General features: G+C 35.5%; 1 protein-coding gene across 1 annotated transcript; it reads right to left on the reverse strand.

The window, feature by feature from the left end:
- Positions 1-544: 544 nt before the first annotated feature.
- On the reverse strand, positions 545-13,202 carry LOC135620143 (long chain acyl-CoA synthetase 9, chloroplastic-like). Its single transcript, XM_065122842.1, has 12 exons — positions 12,872-13,202; positions 11,799-12,323; positions 11,300-11,380; positions 9,041-9,313; positions 7,368-7,499; positions 7,070-7,243; positions 6,747-6,976; positions 3,368-3,485; positions 1,960-2,091; positions 1,742-1,876; positions 1,471-1,677; positions 545-944 (listed from the first exon to the last, which is right to left on the reverse strand). The coding sequence occupies exons 2-12, from the start codon at positions 12,243-12,245 to the stop codon at positions 780-782; spliced, it is 2,094 nt and encodes a 697-aa protein (XP_064978914.1). The 5' UTR covers positions 12,246-12,323; positions 12,872-13,202; the 3' UTR covers positions 545-779.
- Between the last annotated feature and the right edge of the window lie 5,102 nt (positions 13,203-18,304).

Raw genomic sequence — 18,304 nt, forward strand, 5'->3', positions numbered from 1 at the left:
TAGCTAGCTCTGCTCTACGAAGGTGGCAACATGCTGCCAAAATCCTTTTTTTTATTAGCAACCTCTTTTCTATTTATTCTTTTTTTTATTAGCATCCTTTTTCTATTCATTCTTTTTTTTTTTTAATCAGCATTCTCTTTTCTATTTATTCCCAGAGAACATCCATTGACTCTACAAGGTGAAATTGGCCTTGGTCTCCGCCCCACCTCTTTCTTGTCATCCCTTGTTATTGATCTCGCTTGCACACCTTTGTCCTGCAGAATCATTCTCGCATATGCATTCTAGCTCTCGATGGGTACAGAGTTAAGAGTAGAGTGTCTAAGTGAGGATGATGACAAGCGAGGGACGATAATGAAAACTAGGGTGCAAAATTAAAAATCATGCTGAGGACAAACAAGAAAAAACAATAACGGAAGCATACAGACCAAGATGGGACGTAGATAGACGACCGAGAAGGCTTAAGGCCAAGAGCAATTTTATCTTCTAGGATATAAAGCATGCATGCTTTACGAGAATAAAGAAAAAAAATACTAATAAAAAAAAGTGAAAAAAAAGGGGGTCATTTTGAAGTAATGATCTTTCATCGCTGGCCTTTCGTAGCATTGTTTCTGGAGCATCATTCACAGAGAAAAAGAAAGAAAAAAACAGAAATGGCCCAGCTTTGTCACTGTGTAAATAGGTGGTAGGTGCAGCTCAGATTCACGGTAAATACATAAAATTTCTAATACGTGGTAAATAGGTGCAGCTCTACGCACCTCCTCTCTTAAAGTAACTCAGATTCACGCATATAAATTTGCAAGGTCATCAGCAAACGCCTTCCGAATAACTTCTCTCTTGAGCTTGAGTGCAGCAGTGACCAGACCAGATTCCGGGGTCCATGGTTCAGGAAGCAACTTTATCTTGGCTGGAGTCTCAAACTTATCTAATTTTGCTTGTTTTGCTGCCTGTAAAGTAAAATAACACAACTAATAATCAGTCCACTGTTTTCTACTTGTATCAAGACTATTGATTGAGCTATTAGAATCAAATACCACCCGGTATATACATTGTTTGTCCAAGTTGTCCGGATGGACCTCATGGGCATCAGAGTCGAGAGTTACAGATTCAATGAACTCGATGATCAGCTACAAGCTGATCTTATATTATATGATGGAGCCTTCCAATGTGAAATCACATGCATTAACTTGAAAGGACCATAGGTTGCAAAGAACCAACCAGAATAAGGAGAGAGGGCTTACAATTTCTACATGTGAAAACAACATTCTATGATCGTTTCAGATCATGAAACTATATAAGAATAGATATTTCGACAAAAAATTTTACCGTTCCAAACACAAAGACATCTTTTGGTAAACAGAATCAACCAATCAGAAAATATCTTCCAAGAAGGTGAAGTAGATGAATCACTCAGGTAGAAAAAGACAAAACTTGCGTATGTATCATAGATGGAAGGGCAAAAGGGACACCAACCTTAATCAATGACCCATGCACTTCTTTCACTGTTTCCTCTTTTTGGCACAGATCTGAAAAATCACTGTAACTTATTTCTCGCTTTAAAGCCCATTCTTCTAAGGCATGGGGTGCAGCAACAACAAGTGCCACACAGAAATTGTGAAAAGGATCAGCGTGCAGCATGATGTTGTCCACATAGGGGCTCACGATTAGAGCAGACTCAACCTGAGAAAGAGAAGGTAAGTTTGCTAAAACTGAAAATTAAACCAATAGACATGAACAGTCCTACCTTTCCAAGAGAGACATATTCACCATGCTGAAGTTTCACTATATCCTTTTTGCGATCAATGATCTCTAGGCAACCGTCAGGGTAAAATCTTCCAATATCGCCAGTGTAAAACCACCGCATTCCTCTCTCATCAACCTTTTGTCAGTTGGACATCAAGGCACCTGATTAGTCTCAAACAGACCATGTTTAAGGTAACAAGCAATATTTAAAGTGCCAACCTTGTAAACTTCCTTTGTTTTCTCTTCATTCTTGAAGTACCCAAGTGTAACATTTGGACCACCAATAACAATCTCCCCACGAGGCATTGGTGAATCTGTAACTAAATATCCACCTTCTGCCCAATCAATCAACTGATATAAAAAAACAAATAACAATATGTAAGAGATCATTTAAACTTAAGGTAATATAAATTAGTCATTGACTATCCATAAAAAACCTCATATGGAGATCTATGTAAATATATGGACACATGTTTTCTTTTTCTAAAATAGTGATGCAAAAGAATAAAATACCTATATATATATATATATATATAGGAACTTTAGAACCCAACAGTGCTAGCAACTTCAAAGTAGCTAAAGAGGATAAGGATACTGTTGAATGTTTTAGTAATTATTAATATATAAATTTGCTTGTATCTAATGCAGAAGAAGATTTCAGGAAAGTATCTTTTCTGAACCATTGAGGTTCTACTTGACTTTGATACTAGAAAATAGTGCAAAATAACATGGACATTGTGGGAAAAAGGGATTGGTAAAGGGTACAAGCCATCACTAAAGATAGCAGCAAAGCATAAGCCAACAAGAAACCCTATGTGCATTTGATAGAACAATGAATTCTTCAACAATCATGGTTATACGGTACAGAAATGTTAGAGCCCTAACCTAAAGAATAATAACTGATGCCATGTTATATCAATAGAAATAATCTTAAAGTTGCAAGATCTAATAGAATTATAAAAGTCTAAATTAGTTCAGCATAGGAGTTCACTCCAAAGTTATCACTTTAAATAGACAAGAAAAAAAAAGTTGTCTGAGAAGGTATAAAATAATTTACAGCATAAAAAAATGAGCCTAGGTGGAACAAACTGTAGATAGAAAACCCTCAAATTTCATTAGCAAAGCAAGTGTGTGATGACAAGGTTTTCATACGCAAAGGTTAAAAGAGTAAGCACCAGGAATGAGGTTACATCATGCATTCGGGTAAAAAAGATTGTAGCAAAGACTAAAGATAACTACACGGAATTCTGAAAGAACTTTTCTTCATAAACATTGACTTCTATTGGCAGCCACAGTAGCATATCTGAAGTGTTAATATCATGAATAGGTGTACAAAATTTTATGCGGTTAGTAAATCAAACTTTGTAGTAACATCAATGCCATGGATGGCTATTGTCCACAAATCTATAAAATTACAGAAAAATTGTTATTAACTGCAACTAAAAGAATAATCTTAAACAAGCACTCTGAAAAATTTTGCAAATAAAGATAAAAAGGAGCAACAAGAACAACATTACATCTGATTTTAGACAAAAAAAAAAAGAGGTGATATATCACACCAGTCAAACAACCAATGTCCTCAAGGTCTTCACTTCTCATAACAATGGACTAGTTTACTCTTTATTACCTTGATATATGAACATGGAAGTGGAGCACCAACACGACCAACAGAAGTGTCATCATATTCGGAAAATGTTCCACCAGCACAAGTTTCAGTCAGACCATATCCTTGTCCTATTGGAGCCCTGGCAGATATATGAGAAGGTCAATTACAAGGTTTAAGGCATTCAAGCTTCTACAGATCTATAGATGTCTGTAAAATGAAACAATTCATAGCTAAAGAATCAAATGATCTACAACAAAGAATAAATATGTTGTGTGTTTACAAGGGTCAACTTCATTTGCAGTCTCAATAGTTCCTTGCCATGGAAAATTATTTTGGTTAATATTTCTTGATGTATCTTTACATCTCTTTCGTTTTTTTATTTACTTATCAAATATCAAGGAATCCGATATTATTTGGACCAAGGATTTTAATTTCGAATGATACCGCCCATACTGGGTAGTACGTACCAGTCCACCAGTAGACCAATACTCAGACCGCCTGCTATCGAGCGGTATCAGCCTAGCTGCGACGAGGGAAGAAGAAGGGTCGAGGAAGAAGAGGGAGAATTGGGGAAACCTCGACACTTTCCGATTCGACACCACCCTCCCTCAACAATCCTGATCCAGGAGGTAACGGAGAGGCAGCAGCTCGGCTTCTTCTTCGCCGAAGGCTGGAGACGCCTATGACCTTTGCCACGTTCTTCGCTGAAGGCCGAAGACGTCTGTAACCTTCGACACCTTCGCCGAACGCCATAGACGAGGAGAAGATCGCACTCTTCTCCTCATCTGACCTGACAAGGAGAAGAAAAGGAGGCGACGTCGCCAAGGCAACGTATGCCTCCTTTTTAAATTTTTTATATTATATTATAATATATATATATATGTATATATATATATGTATATATATATATATATGTATATATGTATACACACACACACGTGTACCGAGTGGTACACCCTAGCATAACGCTCGATACGCCTATATCGTACCGTACCGAGCAAAGCTCAAAATGTCGATACGATACGAAATTACGATCCTTGATTTGAACCAATATGTACCTGCCCATATTTAACAATCCGACCAAAGACTGATACTTGATCATAAAGGGCAGTATTTATTTACTTTTTATTTTTGGTTAATGGACTGAAACCTCAAACATTGGTACTTGTACAAGAAATCTAGAACTAAAAAACAATGGATTTTTACCATACTTTAAAAATGTGTTGCTATCAATGATATTAAATTAAAGTTTCAAATCTCCAAAATCTCAAATCCAATAACACTAAATCTAAAAATTGCAATTGGTTTTTTTCATTTATAATAATATAATGTATTTTGATCCACTTGAATGTGAGAATGGCTTTTGCTATCTAAAATTATCATATGAATCCACAAATTTGATCGGATAAGCAGACATACTTATATGTGGTTAAGAAAAGCCATGGCTTTTGGCACAGGAAAAAGAATATTTTGTCACAAACTAGCATGTCTAGGAATTATTTTGAAGAAAAAATCTCAAAAATCGACTTTTAATCCAAGATGCCACTCATGCACTTCTATGCTTTAACATCCAGATGCCACACTAGAATGAATCAGAAAACATTTGCAGCACCATGTAGTAAAAAATTATGAATAATTTCAAAGTAGCCTATGTAACCAAAAACTTCAGCTAGTTTCTTGTATATTTTGGGTATGAATAAATTGCTAAGACACTCTTTTAACTTGTGTTGCTATCTTTACTAGTGAAACCTGCAGGTCTATCAAGAAAATTTGGTTGATAAATTCGACCAATGGAATTTAGAGCCTGTTTAGATTTCATAAATGACCAACATCAAACTCAAAAAATTATTACTACAGGAAATATTGACCTTCTAAAACTTGTCTTTCAAAAGTTATTGTATGGTTTGTCAAGAAAGTCAAGAATGAAAACTTATGCTTTATAGTTTATTGTTTCAAGTACTTAATTGTCTGTAATTCAAAGTAATGGTAAAATGATCATTGGTCCCACCATTTAGTTGGCAGAAATCTTGAGTTAAATAATAAATCATAAATCAAGCAAAGATAAAATGACTCTAATATAATATCTTTTAGATGTTACATCACAGTATTATCTAAAATTCTGATACGTGAGGATGTTATACTATATTGGAGTTATCTATGTACATCACCATAAAACAACCTTACATTCACTATACAATTTCTTCTATATTCTCAGGAAAGTCAATATGTAAAAACGTTACTAATATGTATTAGTCCTTAAACTATCAAATTTGCAAGTTTGTCCCTCATCAAATTTGCAAATATCAGTTAGGGGATTGCAGTTTATCCCACCTCCATCTTCTGACTCCTTTGATGATTGGTCCTATCACACTTCAAAAATCACAGTGGTCAAAATTTCAAAATTTCAAGCAAAAGTAAGCACCAAGCTAATTTTCAACAACCAAACATTCCAAAGTAAACAACTTCCCAGAAGTATCATTGTCAAATGTCCACTCTCAACCAAAATAGCCTGCCCTCGGTAAAAAATATTTAAACAAACTCAATTTCATATATTTACAGGTTGACACTCATTTAATACTCTCAAAATCAATTTTGCTTTGTCTGGTGAAGTTAAAGCATCAAGTCCATCTAGCTAAAACTGAAGTTTCATACTGGAGTCCCACTAAAATGTCAAGCATTACCATCACTCAAGTTAAATGCTTTCTGAACAAATGAGAGACATAAGGACACCAATAGTGGAAGGTTATTAAAGAAAAACATGTCGGAAAAACAATTGAACTAGCTTTTTTAACTTCAATGAGAAGTTTAAGAAGCCAATAAAACTAATGAAGAAATACAACTCAAACAAAATAATGAGTTCAACATTTGAATGTTGCATCATATATAGAATGGAACCCAGAGTTATCCTATTAACATAATACAGAAACCAGAAGTGAGAAATTAAAACACACTTCTCAACTACACTATGGTGCCATTTCCCATGTATTTCTCCACTATAGTGTACAGTGACATTCAAGCATCCAACTGACTGGTAAACAAATATAAATCTTCTACAAATTAGGTGACAGATATTGACTACACTCTCAGTCTAGAATGAGGTAGAATGTTAGGTGACCAAGAGATGTTCACAGAATACATATGTACATCAATTAAAGGATTTAATAAGTTTGATCATCAAAATGTATTTTTAGAATTCAGAAAAAAAGGTTTGTGCAGCACTTTGTATGTATGAAGTGGCAGAGGAACTGTCACTCAGATATCTTAACAAGCATAACAGCATCTGTGAAACCTACAACAGAATCAAAGCAGCTGCAACTGCATCTATGCATCCAGGACTTAAAAATTCAGGTTTATTTTACTTGTGTGTACCGCAAAGAAATGATATAAAGGTTATACTAACCCGAGACATATATTGATAAATCTTTGAGTATCACCAGATAAAGGAGCACCACCGGAGAGTAGAAATCGTACATGTCCTCCCAAAACTGCTCGAACCTTTCTAAAGACAAGCAAATCCCACAAAACTTTTTCTAAACCCCATGCTCCAAACCAACTTCCATTAATAGCAGCTAACCTACGACCATATGCAACATCAAATAATTTCTTCGATAACCCACCCGTAGCACCAACCTGAAATGCATTAAGAACATAATACAAGATAATTAGTCTCATGGAAACCATGTCAAAGAAATTATGATATTCTATGCAAGGAAAAGTCAAGACCTTTTTCCGCACACCATCACGGACACGATCAAGGATAGCAGGGACAGCAGTCATCAGTGTAGGTCTCAAAACTGAAGCATCACCTTTGGTTCCTTTCTTTATCTTGTTTGACGTATCAGTGAGAGTCAAAGGTGATCCATATCCTATAGCAATCCCTGCAGCAACCATTACATTCTGCATATGAATTATACACAAAATTAGTACTGAATCAAGAACAGATAAATGAAACTAGACCGTCAGCAAGTTATGATGTGGATCCTGTTTAAATTTAGAGGTAAACATATCTAATGCCCCGCACCTCTGCAGCCAACTCAAGAATATGGGCTAGTGGCAGGTACGCCATGTATATATCTTTAGTCCCAATGGAAGGAACAATAGTCATAACAGCTGAAACTGTAGCTAGAACATTGCGATGTGTCATCATTACTCCCTGCATGAAAACTGAAGGAATTATAAAGGGAATTGGCATAAGATAAGCAACACACAAAATTTCTGAGACATCAACAAACAACATTCTAAATTTAATAATGAGACCACAAATCATTAGCACAGAGGTAGTGTGTACAATGATATATATGCAGGTACATGCAATGTAAACATACACTGCAGATGTATCAGTAGAAAGCCGGGAGTATGCTTCATAAGTGTCTTCATTGGTTTGTTTATGCCTTTGTGTGTCTGCTGGTGGCAATAGTTTTTCATTTTGTTCCCCTCCTAGGTTGTTCATCTTGTGTTTTGAATCCTTTAATTCGAGGATTTCCATTGTCAGTGACTTTTATATCAATCATCTAAAATCCGCAGGTTTAGATAAGTCAATATAAAATCAAATTACTTCTATCACCACCATATTTGAAGTAAACTATCATATCAAATTTTGGTTTTTCATTTAATTCAAAAACCTGTGATTTTATTTATGATGGCCAAATTTGCATTTATTACATTGTCGGGATTCATGCTTCTGTTCTTCTGTAATTCTATCCTATATATTAATGTAGGGAAATTTCAACCAAACCAATGCAAACTATTATGATGCACAATTCGTCTGATTCTAGCAAAACCAATATGGAGTTTTACTACATCTATCCGACGCTCAAATAACCATGGTTGGCGTAGTCATAAAAACCAAACTGGACCAATTGTTTGGATCTGAAAAACTGAGAACCAGAAATATCAACCGGTCTAGTCCACTTATTAGATCAATTTTGTTCAAAAACTGAAATGAATTGACTGGAGATCAATAAAACTCCAACAGATACACTTGTATACCAAGATATCAAATTAAGTGGTCTCCAGCAATCCTGAATGTCCATCCCAAACACAAGGAGAAGCCAACTAGTGCTTTGAAGTTGTAAAGGTTGATTTTATCTCAATAGATTACATCGAGAAGTACTATTTTAATGATAAAAATTAGACTACATATCATTTATTTTTTAAGGAATTAAAGTCAAGACTTTTCAGAAAGGATCTTTGAATAATAGGATGGAACAAGATTCAAAAGAAGTCTAACAGATACCACACCTGTCCCTGTCAAGAGTGGACAATATCTCATGTATGGCTCATGAGAGTATATGACATATGCCCTGTTACATGGCAATAACTCACCTAATGAAATAATAATAGGTGAACTTGTAGATAACTATAATGCACAGAAAGATAAGCCACTTGATATGGGCATGTCAAGATCAGATCCTAACATATATCAGAGTTAGTTCCAGACTCCATTCCTGGAGGTATGAATAAAGAACAATACTGGGGGATCGGATAGCATTTGAATCGAAAGAACTCAACAAAACAAATGCTACCATTTAGTATGATCAATTTTATGGCATAAACCCCTCAGTTGCCACAATTGTACAACAACAACAACAAAGCCGCTTGTGTATTGAGGACATGCAGGCAAACTGCAAAAGACAAAGCTTAGGCCAATGCAATTGATAGTAATAACAATACTTATATATGAGTTCAACAAACCTTTGGTAGACCAGTGCTACCGCTTGTGTACATTATCACGGCAATGTCAGCTGCAAGAGGCAGAACTGCATCCACAGGCTTTTCCCTGCCCATTGTCTCTACTTCACCAAATGATGCAATCATCCAACTGGTACTCTTCTTGGCCAGTGAAACCTCACTTGAAACCCCATCCTCATCGATATAAATAACACGTTTTACAGTGTCTAATTGTTGACTTATATCAATCAGTTTTTTAAGTTCCTTATGTCCACAAATTACAGTCGATGCCTCTGTCTGGGTCAATCGAAAACCAAATTAATAAGCGAGAGATTGAAACAAAATGATCATCTCCATTGACAAGAAATACTAAGAAACAAAATTCATACATAACCACATTGTCGAAATAATGCTGTATTTATTGTTAGGATTATAATATGTTTAGTATATTTTCAGGTCATTGTGCAGTATAATTGTTCACTAAACTGGCTCATTAAGATATCAAAAAAATTGCAAGATCAATAATAAGAAAGAACTAAGCATAATTTAAAAAATGCTAGATCCTACCAAGAACTAAGAAAAGGATGAGATGATCAAATCTAAATTTTCTTGCACCATTTTGTATTTGCTCAGGGGTTTTGTCCACCAAGCTAACCAAGAAGTCTGAGGTGCATAAGCATCCTTCGAAAAGGAAGAGATTAGAAGATGTGATTTGGAATTTCATAAAAATGGCATTTCTTTTGAGCAATTTCAAGAAGCTAAAATGATGATCTTTCATTCAGTTCACACAGGTAAAGAATTGATCATTCATATTTCAGACAAATGTACATCAAATGCTGCAGAACCACTCAGAAATACTGGGTAACTTTATTGTAAGCTGTGAATGTTCCCCCCAGTCAAAGACACTAGTGTCAGAGACTCAGAATGAGATAGCCATTCTAGACCTATGTATTTCAAGTTAAAAAATTTAGTGGTTACAGATTAGTCATCAAGGATACAGAAGTCATCCAGATCAAAATAACGCCATGTAAAGAAAGGAGATTATCACTCCCCCCATCTAATCTTACACAAGTAATTCATGTAGAAAATGCAATTTGTATCATCAGCATGGTTACCCGTGAGGATGAAGAAAAAGATTGATGGAACTGAATGAACTTAAGTAGGGTCACTTCACACAATATAAATCTACATTTTATGCATCATAACATCACTTAAGAATAACCAGCTACTGTTCCATATGTTTGCACGGTGTGATCCAAAATCTTAGTGTGGTTTGACCTCAATGCTGAAAGTAGTTGATTGCATGTTCTAGATCGTAAATGAACTAAAACGGAAGATAGAATAATAGCTACATTAATGAAAAGACAAAGCCCAAACATCGCAAAAGCCATCTCACGAATAGCTTATTGCAGCATAAGAAATCAGAGATGCCTCCTGACTAATAGATCATAACTAATTCTCTACAGATAGAAAACCTAAGAACAAAATAATATATAGAATATCGTCTCTTTGTTAACTTAAACCATTTCCTGACATTGAACCCTATAAAAAGCAATATCTCAAGTTAAATCGGGAGTACTCATATCTATTTTAATCATTTCTACTTTATAATAAAGTCTTCTCTTGTCACGCCACTAGTATTAATTGAAAGTTTGAAACCACAGTACTTAAACATGCCTGCACCATCTGAAGAATTTTCTCTCACTTTACCTTCTATTGGATGCTTGGAGGCTTGGAGCCACACCTAATTGTTCACAATTTTTTTTTTATCCTACATAGTAAATTTTTACCTCCACCTCAACATTCCCATCTATAACCAATATAAGTTCACAAATTTTTAGACCCTTGACACACGAATCAATTAAACATGGTTGGCCTAGCAACTTTTTATGAAATATATCTTTTAATCTAAAAGACACTCAACAATCACAAAAAATCCAACACCCCTCTCCACTTTAACCACTTAAATTTTACTCTATGAATATATTAATCAACTTCTCTATTTTATTTAAAAATACATCTAAGATACTTAAAACTTACTTGTAAGAACTTGCTCACCTAGCTAACTACATCCTCAGACCTTTTCTTAATATTAGTAAAATTATATCTTGCATACTCAGTTTTAAGAATACACTAAGCAATCACAAGAAAAACATACCAAAGGAATTATATAAAGATGAAATGCCTGGTAGTCATTTTCTACAAGACTAAACTGTAGAATTATTAAAATCAAATAAGAGGAAAACAATGATTTAAATGTAAATAAGCCTTGAAAGATCAAACCTCATTTAGTGAGTGACAAAGAGCATCCTCCCCCAATGAAGCATATATCGTAACAACTGTGATATTTTGCCTGAAGCAACCCTGTGTTATGAAAATAGACCAAATGTGTTAGGGAGCTAACATACAATCTTTTGACAAGATATAAAACAAAAAAAGGTGTGCAGCTTCTTTTACCATAGTTAAATGCTATAGGTAAGACTTTAGCATTTAGTATTAATTATTAAGCAACTGTTACAGTTCCAATATCAAGATAATCATCAACAGCTCAAGACACATAGATCCTTTTAAACAGATGACATGCTAATCTCATAGCTCACCTATTAATTTCCCATTTTTAAAGCAAAATTATGATCAAAATAAGCTATCTAATCTATATTTTTATCTCCAACAAATAAAAATTTCCACTATGATCAACAGGAGGACAACATAGGTTGAGCATCGTGCAGCATGAACATGTTCCAGATGCAACAAATATTTTCTTTCCAGATAAGAAAAACACCTGTAAAGCAATGAACCATTCGGCTCGTGTATCAGCAAAAATGGCAATCCGCTCATCTTTTTTGTGGCCAAGTTGCACTAGACCAGATGCAAAACTGCAGACAGCTCTAAAAGCCTCCCCATAACTAACCCATTCATAGCTTCCCAGATGAAGCTTCTCAAAGGATCTCCCATCTTGGCTTACTTCAATTGCCTTTGTTATAAGCTTTCGAGATCCAAGTAAAGGCCTGTATGCGAAGCATTTGCAGGATTGCTCAAATAGCTCAGCCAGCGTCGTAACCCCTTCCCAAAGAGACTCCACTGGAGAAGTAAATCGGTAGTTGCGAACTGCATATCCAGGCTCTCCACCAACATCCACAGGCAACCCTCTTTTCTTTCCATTATTCGATTTTCGGAACATAAGTGAAGCTATAAGTGGAACAAAAATGCCAACAATATACGGATTCATCCTTGGAGAAAAGCAAATGATGTGTGACCCAATTCTCAGAAAGTGCAGAATCTTTCAGAGGGAATAGCCCCACCCAACCTGTCATTTTGTTATTTTCAGAAAAAAAAGCATCTATAACATCAATAATCAAAACATTTAGGTAAATTCTTGAAAGAAACAAACTTTCGTTCATGAAATTTTTAAAAAAAATCTAATTAATAATAAGTAAAATGGCTCAATTTTTATCATGTTTATCCCTCCGCTAAACTGCTAACATCATCATCCTCTTTTATGAGGATTGTATTCGGCACATATTCATAAACAGAAACATCCTATACAAACATTATAAATTCACGAACTAAAATCATCAAAACAGGAAAGAAACATATATGAACTTCTGGAAGTTCTTTCCGTCAAAAATCTCCCCATTCCCTTTCACAGGGAATAACACTTTCTGTCATCCTTTTCGGAGAGAAGAGAAAAGACATCAATTCGAAATCCATCTAGACCACCACCAAGCACACATGATCGCGGGATAAAAAAGGCCACATCAAACCCACAATGGTTCATGTGATCGGATCGGTGTTCTCTTATTGAAACAAATTTTGCCGAGAAGGTAGCAAAGCGACCGTAACAGAAGTACGCACCTCGTAGGCAGCAGCAAAATGCAGAGAAGAAAAGCCCTATAGCAGATCAGTTGGGGGGGGATTAGGGCTCGGAGGGGCTCTTGATATGGATGGGTGTAAGGAAGAGGCCGTGAAAGGAGTGACGGCGGAGGGATCGAGGATTTGTGCGGCGGAGATCTCAGAACGCGAGACGACGTCAATTTATTGAGGCCTTCTGGGTTTGATGTCGCTCAGGTCCTCCCTATCTTCTCATTCGCTGACGGATCCTGCTAGTCTGTAATCGTTTCTGCTCAGATATCTTACGAAGGCCGAGCTGTACTCTCAGACTCCACGAGAATTAATTGCATCAGCCCCAGCCATATTGACCTGTTTAAAGCCTTTACCAAATATATATTTATATTTGTATACACATGAATCATATAAAACTTGACATTGTATATTTTATTGGAAGACAGCAAAAATAATAGAATATATTCTTGATCCATGATCATTGCTCGAAACTTAATTAATGATCTCCGATGTAGATGGGCATTAGATCTATGATGGACCATACAAGATGGTGCTTGTGTTAATATATTTTGGACCAGGTTTTTATAGATTTTATGAGTCTTTTCTAGAAAATATCATTTTTGAATATTAAAAGGATTATATAACATAAAGTGAAGAAGATAGATAATTAAGATTTTTTTTATTTTAGGTTTTTGGAGTTGAAGGTAGTATGGCGTTAGAGATGAGTTGGCCGAATCAAGCTAGATTAGTGGAGGGTAGTAGTTGGTCTGCACACAACCCCACTAAATGCTAGAGCAAATCCTTCTATATGGAATTAGAAATCGGGTGAAGTGTGGACCTTAGTATAAATCGATTGAAGTTAGGTTTAATTAGGATTGATTGATTGTGTTGCGATGATTTTTCCTTGGATTAAATCTTGGTCCTGGGTAGATAACCTAATCCGGTTCCCCAATCATAAACGTACCGGTGTTGGAAAAACAAATGCAATTTGGTCTGACAATTGACCACCCCATCTCAACTTATGGGCCAAAATAATTTATCATTTTAATATAACATTCGGACGATCGATCGATCGATCTTACGAATCAAAGATCTAATTAATTGTTTCGATAAATCATTATATGATGCATCATCTAACCTCTCGCATTCTCTTAGACCCTCTACCTATACCTAATAGTTGAATATTCTATTCTGAATCTTCAGAATCCCTTAAGTATTGGGGAGACATGCTCAACACAATTTTTGTGAGACATACCCCCAACATAGTTTTATAGAACATCCAATCCGATTGAACTCAAGACTACTACTGAGGCTCACGACGTATTTGAAAGTTGGACACACGAGCTCCCAATCCTCCCCTACTACACATTACACACCAAAATATGCTTTAACCAAAAATAAAAACACAAAAAAAAAACTTATAGATGGCCCGCCCCATGAGTAATTTCCCAGTGATGCATTAACAATAGGCTATAATTGGTCAAATTACGTCCAAGAACAGATGATGAGGTAACACAATCAAGATTAAACAAGACCCATGCATGTTTCAGGTGGCCAAGTTTGTTTGAGCAAGAATTGGTCCACAACGTGAAACATAAGCTGTAGTGGCTTCCTAGAACGAAAAATGGGGATGAGTCAAAGCATCAGGATACCTAAATGGACAAAAACCAACCATGTCCCAAAGAAGATGATCGGGCACTCAACCATCAACACCAATCCAAAAGAAATTTTCTTCACCAGTATTACACCAACCATGAAATCCCAAAAGAAACCGGACAAACTGGCACCAAAGTATAGCTGCAAAAGCATAAAAGAGGAGTGATAGCAAAGAGTTACAAACCAAGCTATGCTGCACCTTTGCTCAAAAATAAAATCCCAAGATCATCAAACTTAAATTATAAGCTGAATTGCTATTTCCTGATTCATGCTTCACTTTCATAAGAAAGATATTGTGGATCTTGGATGTAATTTCCATGTTTACCTAATAAAATGACATCTCTGAGGAAATGTTTACCCAGCATCATTGTGACGCTTTTTTAAACAGCAAGTAGCACCGGCAGAAAATGAAGCACATTATGTTATACTATGACACATCCACACCAAGCCAAACTCCAAAGTCAAACCCATCAAGAAGTGAAACACTAAAATCTTTCCAGAAGCAAAGTCCAAGAATAAGAATTAATATTTACTTATCAACCAACAGGCCATTACTGTCCTAAATTTAACTAATGCCAGGTGTTCAATCCCCTCCTTTCTCCCATCCCCTCTCCCTATCCACATTACCAACATAAGAAACTTTTGGATTCTTAATTGAAAATTTGCTTCTGATGTTTTTGTCATTAAGAATGCTGCTGTTTAATGATATATTTGGTAAAAGTATCAGAGTAAAGGCAAGTCTTATCAAACAAGACAAGCATGACAGAAATGAAATAAATCAATGCAAGTGTAATGGTTAATAGAAACTAAAGAGGAATAAAGGAAATACACTTACGAGTTGCAGGGGTTACCTTAGGTCAATGACAAAGCAATAGAACCAGTTGAGATGGTAAGTATTGTGCAAGAAAAAATTGAAGCATTTAAATTTATCAAGATCGATGTTTTTGTTCACAATGTATCATTCGGAGGTGCTCAAGTTTGTTCTGAGGTATCCCAAGAAACAGTACCATGGTTTAAGTGCATGAAATATTACTTAGAGGAGTGCAATAATATCACATAACTCTTACAATAAACAATTAGCATCTGAACTTCCAAAAGCCAAAACTTTAGTAGACCTCAATAACTCGGAAGCAGTTTCACTTTATTATAACAAACTTTTTTACTGCAAACGGTCCTGATAAAAAAATTTAAAAAGATAAAGAACTAACTACCAATAGCTCACAATGTCTCTAATGGAAGATTCCTTCAAGAATTGACCAACAAAACCTTTGAATATGCAAAAGATGACATTTATATCTTGACACAGAACCGTTATTTTCCTCAAAATGAGAATAAACAAGTCATATTTTTACCATTCTAGCAAGCAAGAAAGTCTACAGTTATTATGAATTCAGATGCTCCGGTTTACAGCAAAACATAGATTACACCTATATTCTCGCTAATGTACATGGCATACTTGCACTGAAGATGGTCCTCTAGATTATTTTGCAACTAAAGACCAAATATAATACAGAGATGACACTAAGAACATTATTGTAAAGAAACATGTCCACTTTTTCTTCAATTTCCAAAAATTAAAAAAAAAAAAGATAGCTTCTTCTATGTTCACAGATCGCTTGCCACTGTTGGCAGCATCACAAGTTATTCTATGATATGAAGTTAGTTAATGGGGGGAAGCAGTTTCATGATTAACCTCCACTAATTTCAGGTGAAAATGCCAACCAAAGTAACAACAATTAAAGCATAACAATCATGTTTATACATAAGCTTTAAAGACAACTATAATCAAAAATCAAGTTTCAAGTCCTGATTCATCTAATCTCACCTTTTCTCATGTCATACCTGCTATACAATGTAATTGTCTTTTGATGGCTTTGAAGAAGAATGCTTGATGGCACAATGACCATCATGACAAGAAGTCTGACAACAGCAGGCTTTCAGATGAGGTAATTTGTCTCGTTGCTGTGATGAAATACAACAGATCCAACTGCTGAATTGCTCACCAGCAGATAAAAGTAGGGGCAGGGAGGAGAGAAAGATGGGTTGAGTAATTTTGTTGTATTAAGTCACATTAAAATTATAAAAAGAAAACAAATGCAGGGTCATGTGACAAATAAGAAGGAAACATAGAAAAATCAGGAAATAGATGAACATAAAGAACATGCTAAGAAAACCCAGCATTATTTTTTTGCATTTTAAATTTATCTTTTATCTAAGGAACAGATACTCCTTAAAACAAAATTACATGCAATTCAGACACTTTTTGTTAATTAGGATTCTGAAAAGAAAGGGAGAAAAATCACTAATCAGCCTATAGTAGGCACCCAAAAAAGCCTGCAGGTTGCATTTTGTAAGAGTTTGGTTCCAAATGAAAAACTATCAATAGGTCTCTTGAACCAAGCTCAAATCAAAATAAAGCTGGTCAAGAAGGGTGATAAAGTATCTTCTTCCTCCTCATAACTGGTATGTGTTAGAATTTACATTACTTGTTCTTTCATTGTTTCGACTGAAATTTTAGTGAATTAAGTATGTTAAATTGAATCCTCCCCCTTTATTTTGTCCCCCTTTTTTACCTTTCATCAACTCTCTTCTCAAATTCTTAAGCCTACCACCCTTTAGGTTGTTCTAAATCACTACCCTTGAATTGATTAAATCAACCACTACCATTGAGTTCATAAAAACTATGAACCCACATCCAATCCAAGTCTATTTCCCAAAGAAAACTATTTCACCTTTGGCTATTGAGTAATGCTAAGAGCAAACAGCCTGGTAAGCCAAGCTTCTCTATCTTTGCCTTCAAATACTATCAATCCTTTCTAGGTAGATTGCCTAGGCAACATTCATGCTCAATAGATGTAGGAATGTCCTCTGCAAGAACTATTTGCCTTTCAGGTTAATTATGCACCATGTCTGACTTTCCATTGTAGAAACATATAACAATTGGTCTTGTGAAACATCCAAGTTCTGCTTCAATTTCTAAAGCAACATGGTACAACTAAGAACAATGGTCAAATGTGTGATCCTAGACCACTTCCTTCAGCCGAACCATGTGTTTAGGTACCGACAGCTCTTCATGGAATATAAATGTTCTTGTTGCCAGCTCATGAATCTTATCGGTTGAGGCTTCAATTAACCAATCCTCTTCGACAATTTATCAAACCTTAGACATAATTATCCATCATAACAAAAAAGAAATGTCTACCACATCAAATTCTTCTACTCTGTCCGAATAACGTTCTCTTAAGTCTTACCCTTTCTTCTGTTATCATCCTGTTGCTTTGTTACCATGTATATGTCCTTAAGTTGGTCCCATTCCTTTATGGATCTGGGCAATTTAGTTGGCACAAAATATTACCTCTGGTGAACCCTTACACTAGTTCAGCAAATTGATTCCAGGATCATTGGTTTTATCCTGAATTGGTCCAATCAGCTCGAGAAGTTTAGCACAGTATGGGAACAACTCATTGACACTTCAGATGTTAATTGTTAGATGGCTTCTTCAATGAAGGTGGACGGTGATATTATTTATAAGAGATTCACCTCTCCATATGGCTGCCAAAAATGGAGGAGGTACTCAGTTATTCTTTTTTTAAAGAGAAAAAAGCAAATAAAACAGGGTTAAGAACACAATAAAAAAACATGCATGCACTACTGATCAGCATGTCAACATCAAGGATTTTTGTATATGTCATGGTACACAATGAAGGCAGATTTAGAAAAATATAATCATCTTCAGAAGGCTAGATTTCAGTAATGTCATAAAAAAACTACATTTTAGTAATCTTTAGG

This window comes from Musa acuminata, chromosome BXJ2-8 (genome assembly GCF_036884655.1).
Source record: "Musa acuminata AAA Group cultivar baxijiao chromosome BXJ2-8, Cavendish_Baxijiao_AAA, whole genome shotgun sequence".
NCBI lineage: Eukaryota > Viridiplantae > Streptophyta > Magnoliopsida > Zingiberales > Musaceae > Musa > Musa acuminata.